The sequence below is a fragment of the Palaemon carinicauda genome, chromosome 21 (genome assembly GCF_036898095.1).
Source record: "Palaemon carinicauda isolate YSFRI2023 chromosome 21, ASM3689809v2, whole genome shotgun sequence".
In the NCBI taxonomy this organism is placed as follows: domain Eukaryota; kingdom Metazoa; phylum Arthropoda; class Malacostraca; order Decapoda; family Palaemonidae; genus Palaemon; species Palaemon carinicauda.
In genome coordinates, this window is record NC_090745.1 from 113,245,976 (window position 1) to 113,258,475 (window position 12,500).

General features: G+C 35.2%; 1 protein-coding gene across 2 annotated transcripts in view; it reads left to right on the forward strand.

Moving 5' to 3' along the window:
- The window catches only part of LOC137615422 (sodium-dependent nutrient amino acid transporter 1-like), a 74,129-nt gene that overhangs the window by 48,550 nt on the left and 13,079 nt on the right, over positions 1-12,500 (forward strand). Inside the window, exons 1-3 of one of the 2 annotated variants that reach the window (XM_068345293.1) lie at positions 6,865-7,136; positions 8,988-9,170; positions 11,027-11,111. In XM_068345293.1, the coding sequence (XP_068201394.1) occupies positions 6,912-7,136; positions 8,988-9,170; positions 11,027-11,111 (493 nt within the window). In that variant the 5' untranslated portion in view covers positions 6,865-6,911. Of the gene's footprint in view, positions 1-6,864; positions 7,137-8,987; positions 9,171-11,026; positions 11,112-12,500 lie in introns of those variants that run through there. The other variant, XM_068345292.1, reaches the window with a different exon arrangement.

The window sequence follows — 12,500 nt, forward strand, 5'->3', positions numbered from 1 at the left end:
CCTAACAACCACATAATGCTCTCCCTTTTCCTAACAACCACATAATTCTCTCCCTTTTCCGAACAACCACATAATGCTCTCCCTTTTCCTAACAACCACATAATTCTCTCCCTTTTCCGAACAACCACATAATGCTCTCCCTTTTCCTAACAACCACACAATTCTCTCCCTTTTCCTAACAACCACATAATGCTCTCCCTTTTCCTAACAACCACATAATGCTTCCCTTTTCCTAACAACCACACAATTCTCTCCCTTTTCCTAACAACCACATAATGCTCTCCCTTTTCCTAACAACCACACAATTCTCTCCCTTTTCCTAACAACCATATAATTCTCTCCCTTTTCCTAACAACCACATAATGCTTCCCTTTTCCTAACAACCACACAATTCTCTCCCTTTTCCTAACAACCACATAATGCTCTCCCTTTTCCTAACAACCACATAATTCTCTCCCTTTTCCGAACAACCACATAATGCTCTCCCTTTTCCTAACAACCACACAATTCTCTCCCTTTTCCTAACAACCACATAATGCTCTCCCTTTTCCTAACAACCACACAATTCTCTCCCTTTTCCTAACAACCACATAATGCTCTCCCTTTTCCTAACAACCACATAATGCTTCCCTTTTCCTAACAACCACACAATTCTCTCCCTTTTCCTAACAACCACATAATTCTTTCCCTTTTCCTAACAACCACATAATGCTCTCTCTTTTCCTAACAACCACATAATTCTCTCCCTTTTCCTAACAACCACATAATGCTCTCCCTTTTCCTAACAACCACATAATGCTCTCCCTTTTCCTAACAACCACATAATGCTTTCCTTTTTCCTAACAACCACATAATTCTCTCCCTTTTCCTAACAACCACATAATGCTCTCCCTCTTCCTAACAAACACAGCACGAAGATTTTTATGGTAGAAGGTTTGGCTAGCCTTAAAGGGACAGACAGGTGGTGGTTAACAGCCATCCGGTCAGCTGTTAGAAAGAACCAGATCCTTCAGCGTCAGGATAAACTAGGACAGATTTGGGGGTGGGGGGCCGCTATGACAGTGGGTCTAGGAGGCTCTGGACAATTTGGGCGTGTGTGTCCAGGACAGCTTCAAAAGAGTGACGCCACTGAGACTTCAACTTCTGTTGTGACAGATTTGGCATCCTTAATCCTCTGTCGCTCCAGACTGCAACTTTCCCATCGAGTTCCTTGGCCAATCAAACGGAAAACAAAAGTTTGTTATCTCATCAAGCGTCTGTGACTGGATCATATATCACAGAAAGGAACTTCCGGCAATTTTCTAGACAATCGTGGAAAAATTGATGATATATCTATTAAGGAAATATCTATGTCAGACAAGATCAGGTTATTCGAAGTTAAATAATTGAGAAAGAACATGAGACTGAGTCGTGGAGCAAAGTTTGGTTAAAAGAATATTACTCCATAAGCTCGTCCACGTGTGACCTACAGTAGATGCTCTGATTAATGTAAGGCATCGGATAATCAATGGGTTTTGTAACCGAAGCTTTGTAACTGGTTATTGTTCATATATGAAAGATATATATTAATGTTGTTATTGTTCTTAAAATATTTTAGCATCCTACTTTTCCAACTAGGGCTGTAGCTTAGCAAGTAATAATAATAATAATAATAATAATAATAATAATAATAATTACTTCTGCAGTTTATTCATTTCCTTGTTTCCATTCCTCACTGGCTATTTTCCCATGTTGGAGTCCTTGGGTATAATAGCATCCTAGTTTTCCAACCAGGGTTGCAGCTTAACTGCCAATAATAATAATAATAATAATAATAATAATAATAATAATAATAATAATAATAATAGTATCCTCGTATTCTATAAGCAGCTTAAATAACAAGTATAATACAGTGAAAAAAAAAATTCAAAAACATTTTCTATAATTCTATTCTAGATCCCAACAAAAAAAATGGAAATAATCTTACCAGCGCCAATATTAATAACAAACATAAAACAGTGAATGAAAGCATTTCTAAATCTTTTTCTATATTTCTATTCTAGATTCGTCTCCCAACCCCGCAAAAAAAAAAAAAAAAAAAAAAAAAAACTATGGAAATAATCTTACGAGGGCATATTTTGAATACTAATTCCTTTCTCTTTTCGTATTTCTTTGAGCTTCGTTGTCTAAAAGGGCAGGCTGAAAATATATCGAGTAATTTAGTTGACTTTTATGGATGAATTAACCAAAGTTCTCTTGCTTGAGGGTACACTCGGGCACACTGTTCTATCTAGTTTCTCTTCCTCTTGTTTTGTTGAAAGTTTTTATAGTTCATATAGGAAATATTTATTTTGAGGTTTCTTTTCTTAAAATATTTTATTTTTCCTTATTTCCTTTCCTCACAGGGCTATTTCCCCTGTTGGGGCCCCTGGGCTTATAGCATCCTGCTTTTCCAACTAGGGTTGTAGCTTAGCATTTAATAATAATAATAATAATAATAATAATAACAATAATAATAATAATTTAAACCACTAGCGGAGGTATATATTCTCTGAATACTTGCTTGAATTTTTTTTAGGAATATACTTGTTAAGATGTTTGGTTACATATTTACTGTACGTATATGTCCACAAACGATTGCTTAGTGCTATATATTTATTTCAATTTCAAACATTTCAGTGTTGACAACTCTCTCTCTCTCTCTCTCTCTCTCTCTCTCTCTCTCTCTCTCTCTCTCTCTCTACTTTTTAAGGCTTAATTTCACACTACTTATTCGTCCAAGGTATTTAATCTCTCTCTCTCTCTCTCTCTCTCTCTCTCTCTCTCTCTCTCTCTCTCTCTCTCTCTCTCTCTCTCTCTCTCTACTTTTTAAGGCTTAATTTCACACTACTTATTCGTCCAAGGTATTTAATCTCTCTCTCTCTCTCTCTCTCTCTCTCTCTCTCTCTACATTTTAGGCTTAATTTCACACTATTTATCCGTCCAATGTATTTAATATCTCTCTCTCTCTCTCTCTCTCTCTCTCTCTCTCTCTCTCTGTCTCTCTCTCTCCTTTTTAGGCGTAATTTCACACTATTTATCCGTCCGACGTATTTAATATCTGTCTGTCTGTCTCTCTCTCTATCTCTCTCTCTCTCCTTTTAAGGCTTAATTTCACACTACTTATTCGTCCAAGGTGTTTAATTTCTCTCTCTCTCTCTCTCTCTCTCTCTCTCTCTCTCTCTCTCTCTCTCTCTCTCTCTCTCTCTCTCTCTCTCTCTCTCTCTCTTCAGGACGAATCTAGACTACAACCTATTTAGAAAAAGTGGCTTACCATTAAATAAGATGAATTAAGCATACTTGGAACACATAATCTTCTAAGATGGATATTTATGTCTGACTAGATTTTTAGGCCCCGGGGAAATATGGCTCAAAATGCCATAAAATATGACGGCGATTATCAAGTGTAAAAGGCCAATTTATCTTCCTTTTATATGGGTTTTCTCTGCATGTTGCATCCTCATATGTTGGCTCTCAGGCCACATTAAAACACATTGCAATTGCAGCAGATTCCTTTATTGTAAGTTCCATCAACGTGTAAAGGTTTAAAGGCCGCTCATGAATGGCAGAGGCAAGGGACAGTGACATTGTCCTATCAAGCAGAACGATGCCCTAGAGACTGACCATATATACATATGATCAGCGGTCAAGCCTCCTCTCCACCCAAGCTGGGACCAGGGAGGGCCAGGTAATGGCTGCTGAAGACTCAGATGGTAGACCTATAGGCTCCCCCAAACCCCCATCCTCAGCTCATAAGGATGGTGAGGTTGCAGCGACCAAAGGGACTAACGAGTTTGAGCGGAACTCGAACCTAGTCTTTTCACCCAAGCTAGGACCAGGGAGGGACAAACAATGGCTGCTGATGTCTCTGAAGGTAGACCTATAGGCTCCCTCAAGGATGATGAGGTTGCAGCGACCAAAGGAACTAACGAGTTTGAGCTGGACTCGAGGGACTCGAATCCCAGTTTGGCGATCATCAGCCAAGGACGTTACCAACAGACCACCACAACCCTGTTTGCTATCAGGATCCGGTGGTGTTTAGCTTACATTAAATTTCTGTTTTGTACGATGCATAGGCCTACTCTCTAGAGTTTTGTTTATATTAGTGGATAAATGATGAAATTTCTTGAGTAACTGAATGGATTAAGATAAAAAAAAAAAAAAGTTACTCCGGATGCTAATCTTCATAGGGATTCCCTTGTCATTGTTATGCGGATAAACTGATAAGGAATTCTGGTTAAAATAATGCCTTGGATGTTATTATGATAACGTACCGGAAGTACCCTGAATTTGTATGTCTTCAAATACCTTTATCACGTAGTGAAACTCTATGAAATTTGATTTTTTTATGATAAAGAGGAAATGCTATAACTGGTAATTTAATTTATTCTTCTAGACAAGGCCTGATGTATACAGATAAAATACAAAATGTGTATTTTAGCCGGTTAAGAAGCGAGAAAATTGCCTCTGATATGAAAAGAAATTATTTGCGCCAAATAATTTTTTTTACATAAAAAGAGCAAGTAACTGGATATACATATATATATATATATATATATATATATATATATATATATATATATATATATATATATATATATATATAGAGAGAGAGAGAGAGAGAGAGAGAGAGAGAGAGAGAGAGAGAGAGAGAGAGACCTAAATATACTTTTCCCGGTCATGCTGAGCTCTCCCCGTCCCTAGGGTAAGGGGGGAGAGGGAATCGTCATACCTTGCTGGTGACAAGGAGATGTGTGTGCGTGTTTGTGCATATCTATCTAAATATTCAAACGTCATTTTTGACGGATCGCGTACACTAGTGCAGTATAATATATTATATAATTTCGTGAGACTTCGTTGCTTTAGTTGGTGATAATCAACAATAAATTTATCAATTAATGGTTATCTGGTGCCATGCCGACCAAGGTTATTGAAGCTGAGAGAATTTGCCGAGTAATGAGGAAAGCAGACTCGTAAGGAGACTTAGTCTCTATATTATTACTATATTATAAACGTTCAGGTGGGTTACACAAGGCACTAGAAGATTTGGAAGACCCAGGCCTACATGGCTGTGGACTATGAAGTGTGAAGCAGGCGATGATGAATGGAGGTGTTGAATTAAAAGCTCAAGATAGAGACGACTGGCGAAATCTAACCGAGTCCATTTGCGTCAATAGGTGTAGGAGGAGATGATGATGATGATGATGATTATTACTATATTTATCATTATCATAATAATCATCATAATAATAATAATAATTATTATTATTATTATCATCATTATTAATGCTAGCTTAGCTACAACCCTAGTTGGAAAAGCAGGATGCTATAAGCCCAAGGGCTTTAACAGGGAAAATTAGCCCAGCGAGGAAAGAAAATAAAGAAATAAGCTACAAGAGAAGTACATAGAAACACTCCAGGAGAGTCTATACCTATACACTGGCTATTGTACATATACAGAACATGACTGGCATAGGAAAGCCCAAAATGTGTCACAATGAGAGTCAGCATCCGGTGGTTTAAGATGTCTCATCAGATAAAATTTTTATCTACTAAGCTGAAGGTCACAGAACTTTGATCATTACGTTATCAAAAGGCATCCTGATAAGAATGATTACGTCAATGGGTTTATCGATGAGTGAAGATGATGCAATCTTTTATGTACATTGGCATTTGAGGGTCATCAATCTGTCCCTTCCCCCAAAAAACTCCCAGGGCCACTTCCTTTTTTTAAGGAATTCCGATATATATATATAAGGAGGGTTGCACAAATGAACGACAGAAACAACCCTGACCTTATCGAGGAAAGATCGACTTAAAGAGGACTCAAGTTTTAGCAACTTTCAAATATTTTTCTGTGATATTAGAGCTTACGTTCGTATTTATTATATAATTTATTTTTTTATTTCTATAGTTTTATTTTCATCTTGCGAAGTGGAGGACGACGTTTTTGACCAGATTTGATATTGAGAGAATTTGAAGATATTCAATACCAATTCAGTCTGTGGAATCCAAAGATTATAACTACCAATTCAGCCTAAGGAATCCAAAGAAGATAACTACCAATTCAGCCTAAGGAATCCAAAGAAGATAACTACCAATTCAGCCTAAGGAATCCAAAGAAGATAACTACCAATTCAGCCTAAGGAATCCAAAGAAGCTAACTACCAATTCAGCCTAAGGAATCCAAAGAAGCTAACTACCAATTTAGCCTAAGGAATCCAAAGAAGATAAATAAATATTCAGCCTTGGGAATCGAAAGAAGATCAATAGGAATCCAAAGCAAAAGATCAATAACAACTCAGCCTGAGGAATCCAAAGGAGATCAATACCAATTCAGCCTGGGGAATCCAAAGAAGGAGATCAACAGCAATTCAGCCTGAGGAATCCAAAGAAGATCAATAACAATTCAGCATCATGAATCCAAAGAAGAAGACAAATAGCTATTCAATCTGAGGAATCCAAATAAAAGCAATAGCAATTCAGCCTAAGGAATCCAAAGAAGATCAATAACAATTCAGCCTCATAAATCCAAATTTCAAAATCAATATCAATTCAGCCTGAGGAATCCAAAGAAAATCAATACCAATTCAGTCTGGGGAATCCAAAGAAGATCCTAGTACAAACATTCTATTTGTAAAACTAAAGTCTGGAATCAGACAATAAAAGAATCTCATAAAAATACATAACTAAAAAACGCTAAAAAGGAAAACACCAAGAAACCGAACGTCGATTCAGATCAAAACATCAAGACAACAGGTATTCGTCGTCAGTGATCAAACTTAGAAAAGAAAATAAAAAAGCCTAAAACCAAAACCACTGACACTAGAATCAATCAGAACTCCCAAAGACCAAAACGAGAAAGACCAAAACGAGAAGCTTGGCTATAAATCATGTCTGTGTGGCCAGTTATCGCTTCCTCTAAGTCGGACAAATCTCCTCTAAGCCCACAATGGGTCCTTCCCAATCCTTCGAAGACGGGAGTCGCGGAAGAGCTCGACGGAGAAAAATTTTATATTGCAGAAATCAAAAAGGGTAATCATGGGTCTCCCGGTTGCTATCAGGGGGATGAGAACTTTGGTGACAGCCAGACGGAGTTGATACCCGAAACCATTTTAGTAAGTTACTAAAACGTCTTTGAAATTTGTACTTTTTTACAGTTTGAAATGTATTTTTTTTTTTTTTTTTACAGTTTGAAATGAAGTAATTTCTTTTACAGTTTGAAATGTAGTATTTTTTTTTTACTGTTTGAAATGCAGTATATTTTTACAGTTTGAAATGTAATATTAGAGTTGATCCATGTTTAATATGTTTTTATCAATTGGAAACAATTATCAAGGCTCGTCCAATCTTATGGTATACATGAAAAACAAAAAAAAATAAATGAAATTTATTTGTACTTTTTTTTACAGTTTGAAATGTAGTATTGATGTTGATCCATGTTTAATAATTTTCTAGCAATTGGAAAGGATTATCAAGGTTCATACAATTTTATGGCATATATGAAAAATTAAAAAACTTGAAAGTAATTAAGAGTTTATTTGTACTTTTTTTTTCTTCTTTTAGTTGGAAATGTAGTATTAAGGTTTATCCATGCTTAATGTTTTTATCAATTGGAAACGATTATCAACGTTCATAAAATTTTATTGTATATGAAAAATGTAAAAACTTAAAAGTAATTAAGAGCATTTCGAAATTTCTCGTTTAAACTTAAAAAAAAAAAATTTCCAATTCAACTTTAGAAAACCTTTCCATTGTGAGTTTCCAGTGAATATAAATTGCAGTAAGTCGGATATACAGAAACGAACAGGGGATTTGAAAACTCAGATTTATATTCTTCCTTTTTGCAAAATCTGGCAGATAGCTTTCACAAGTTTAATTATGTGAATATTGCAGGTTAAGTAAGTCTTTAAAATGCTTTGCAATACTCTTTTTTATCTACAATATACATTATACAGATTGGGGAATAACAATATTGAATAATTCAGCCATCTTTTGTATCATTTTAACCATTACGAAGATTATATGGAGAAAGGGATTTCAACTTGCTTAAAAGTATAATACCAAAAGCTATCCTTTGTTGGGTATTATTTATCAGCATTCATCAGAAATAATTCCCTGGATTTGGGAATTAATTTCTTTTTTATTTACTTAACTGACAATGAGTGAGATACAGAACTAAGGAATTAATTCCTTGGATTTGGGGATTAATTTCTTTTTTTCTTTACTTGACTGACAATGAGTGAGATACAGAACCAGTACCCGTTTTAATAATCCTCTATTATTAAATGTATGGAAAATCTCAATTTAGAAAACAAATACCTATTTTTTAAGAGAATCATAGTATGATTTACATCTCCTAGTTTTTTTTTGTGAAATGCATTGTGCTAAGGACCATTTTTTTCTTTTTAGTGTCCTTCCTTAAACAGGTATCAGACATTCCGTCTGACCTCCTCCCACCAGCCTGTTCAACCACTCTTAACTTTGCCATGTATTAAATACCCCGTATAACTTTACCATGCTGTAATTGTCCCGTATAACTTTGCCATGCGGTAATTAACCCGTATAATTTACCATGCTGTAATTATTCTGTATAACTTTGCCATGCTGTAACTCTTCCGTATAACTTTGCCATGCTGTAATTGTCCTGATTTACTTTGCGTTGCTGTAATTATCATGTATAACTTTGCCATGTTTTAAATACCCCGTATAACTTTGCCATGTTGTAATTATCCAGTAAAGCTTTGCCATATTGTAATTATCCTATAACTTTGCCATACCGTAATTGTCCTAATTTACTTTTCGTTGCTTTAATTATCCTATATCAACACTAAAGCTTTTGTCCCAGCCCCAAAACAAATATAATATCACGGCAATCTCTCCCTTGAAGAATAACGTTCACTGTCCCATACCTCAGGCTAACTTCAATCCTCAAGGGATCTAGTTCACCATCCTTCCATTTCTTGCAGGATCTACCAGACGAGGACGGAGAGGAACGTCAGGAGTGGTCCAATCCCGTCGAGTTCCTTCTGTCCTGCATCGCGCTCTCCGTGGGGCTGGGCAACGTCTGGCGATTCCCCATGACGGCCTATGAGAACGGAGGGGGCGCTTTCCTCATACCCTATCTTATCGTTTTGACTTTCATTGGAAGAGTGAGTGTCAGTTTTTGGTACTTTTTATTAACAGGTATTCTGTTAATATCTCTTTTATCGGATACATGACCATGACTTTCTTTTATGGTGTTTTAATCCCATTAAATTAATTCGAACGTATTATCTTTTGATTTTACATGGATTGAGTATATACAAATACAAATACAAATACAAATACACATACACACACATATATATATATATATATAGATATATACACACACATATATATACATATATATATATATATATATATATATATATATATATATATATATATATATATATATATATATATATATATATATATTCAAATAAGCCATATATATTTTTGATATATTAATGTCTGGATTCTCTTAACGACCTCGGGATCAAAGCCCCAGGCGAAATCTCACAAAGACAAGAGCTTGGCTCCGGCCGGGAATCGAACCCTGGTCGGCAAGCTTATATAGACAGTGACTAACCCATTCGGCCTCCGGCCGGGAATCGAACCCTGGTCGGCAAGCTTATATAGACAGTGACTAACCCATTCGGCCACGAAGGCCGAATGGGTTAGTCACTGTCTATATAAGCTTGCCGACCAGGGTTCGATTCCCGGCCGGAGCCAAGCTCTTGTCTTTGTGAGATTTCGCCTGGGGCTTTGATCCCGAGGTCGTTAAGAGAATCCAGACATTAATATATCAAAAATATATCTGGCTTATTTGAATATGATAAACACGTAAAAATGTGCAAAATTTATCATATATATATATATATATATATATATATATATATATATATATATATATATGCGAGTGTGTTGTGTGTCTGTGTGTGTATGTTCATTTTCTGCATAGCTTAAATCTTTTCACACACCTTCACGAGAAAACTTTTATGAAATTTTGTACAAACTTCACAAATCTCAGGAAAAAGATAGCCATTTTTTTCAATACATCATGTTGATGAAAAAAAAATGAAGAAGAAGAAAAACAGGACGGTTAAATCAGATGTAGCATCATTCAAATTTCATGAATTAATTCATTTTACAATGTTACCTTAGATATCAATGAAGCCGACTATCGTTGGGTAGCAGACGCTTCCATATTCTGAGTTGTCAAAGCATGTTCCACATAGCCTTCGTAAGTCATTGTTGACTATATAATTATCATAAATGACTACAATTTCATTAAAGGATGACGCAGTCTGCCGAATTACTCTTGAAATCATAATCTATTCTTAATGAATTATTAAGATCATTATGGGAGCATTCTAAGATTCTAAATGGGATTGCAACTCTGTTGAGCAGGATATGGAAATATATATATATATATATATATATATATATATATATATATATATATATATATATATATATATATATATATATATATATATATATATATATATATATATATATATATATATATATATAGAGAGAGAGAGAGAGAGAGAGAGAGAGAGAGAGAGAGAGAGAGAGAGAGAGAGAGAGAGAGAGAGAGAGTATATATATATATATATATATATATATATATATATATATATATATATATAATACATATATATATATATATATATATATATATATATATATATATATATATATATAAAACCGTATCAATAACAAATACTACTGCGAATTCATTAGTACTTTTTTACTTTCACCAAACATCTCTAAGGATAAACAAACCTCAATTAAATATCGAAATTATAATCAAAGTACATGAAGATATTCCAAAGGATTTAATCAGAAATAAATGATACATGTCTAAAAACACTAGAAGATCCCTTCCCGTCTAAGGGATTCTTAAATTGCAAATTGAAAACCTATGCTAAAAATTTTCAGATGGAAAATATTTTTTTTTTTTTCCTTTTTGCAGCCTCTGTATTTCTTGGAACTCGCCGTTGGTCAGTTTTCCTCTTTGGGAAGCGTCAAAGTGTGGAAGTGTGTTCCTGCTGTAAAAGGTGAGTGTGATTTTCAGTTACACGAAAATATTAGATTACTTTAAGGTTGTGGTGGCCTTTATTGGTAACGTCCCTGACTGGTGATTGCTAGACGGGGGTTCGAGTCCCGCTCAAACTCGTTAGTTCATTTGGTCACTACAATCTCACCATGCTTGTGAGCTAAGGATGGGGATTTTGGGGAGCCTATAAGTCTATCTGCTGAGTCATCAGCAGCCATTGCCTGACCCTCCTTGGTCATAGGTTGGGTTGAGAGGGGGCGTGGGCGCTGATCATATGTATATATAGTCAGTCTCTAGAGCATTGTCCTGCTTGCTAGGGCAATGTGACCGTCCCTTGCCTTTGACATTCATGAACGAACTTTGAACCTTTAAATGAAAATTTTATTTTTCTCTTTTGCTCCAAATGGGACCCAACAATAGAACTAACCTTTAAAAGGTAGTTATTTCCATTGTATAGATAATTTATAACCTCATTATCAGTTTTTACATACATGAATGCATCCAAATTGAATTCCTTCGGGCCGTAAAAGTTGTTTACAAATAAAGCTTTTGCAAACTGAATCGTAAACATCCGCATCTTAGATTTCAATTGCATTATTGACTGCCATCAGAGACTATTCAATATGACATAAAGGCTCCTTTCTCGCAGCCATGCCCGGAGAGATCGCCTTTGAAGAGATATCAAAGGAAACATCTCTTTATATCTTGCATTGCAAGATATGCATAATAATGAACGAATACCTTCGTTAAGATATATTCAATAAAAGCATTTCAATTTAGGATGAAAGACCCGTTCAATTTCAGGATATATATGTTGAAAATTTTGATATTCGTGTCAGCATTTTATCTATTATTCAGTATTGAATACCTATGTATGATAATGAATCTGTTTCATTTAATTCCTGTAATTTAAATACAACTTTTTTTTGCCTTCTGGCTTAAAACGCTTCCAGAAGACTAACATTACTGTCAAAGCTTTGATCAAACAGCATCTACATGTTTAAAACTCTCCTAGAAAATTAAAATTACTAGAAGATCTTTACTCGGACATATATATAACGTTTAAAACGCTTCCAGAAAACTAATATATTACCGTATTGGTAAGAATAAATTTAATTTTGACCCTTATCAAAATTGGCACTAATATAAAGAATGATCCAAGTTCTGTCTTATTTCTCTTCCTCTTGTTACCTCCGCCAGGAGGTTATGTTTTCGGTTCGGTTTGTTTGTTTGTTTGTTTGTTTGTTTCTCTGTTTGTCTGTCTGTCTGTGGACAACGTAGAGGCCACATTTCTACACGGAATCACTTCAAACTTGGCCAAGTAGTTCCCCAATGTGTATGGAAGAACTGATTAAATTTTGGTCAAGGTCACCCCAAGGTCAAGGTCACA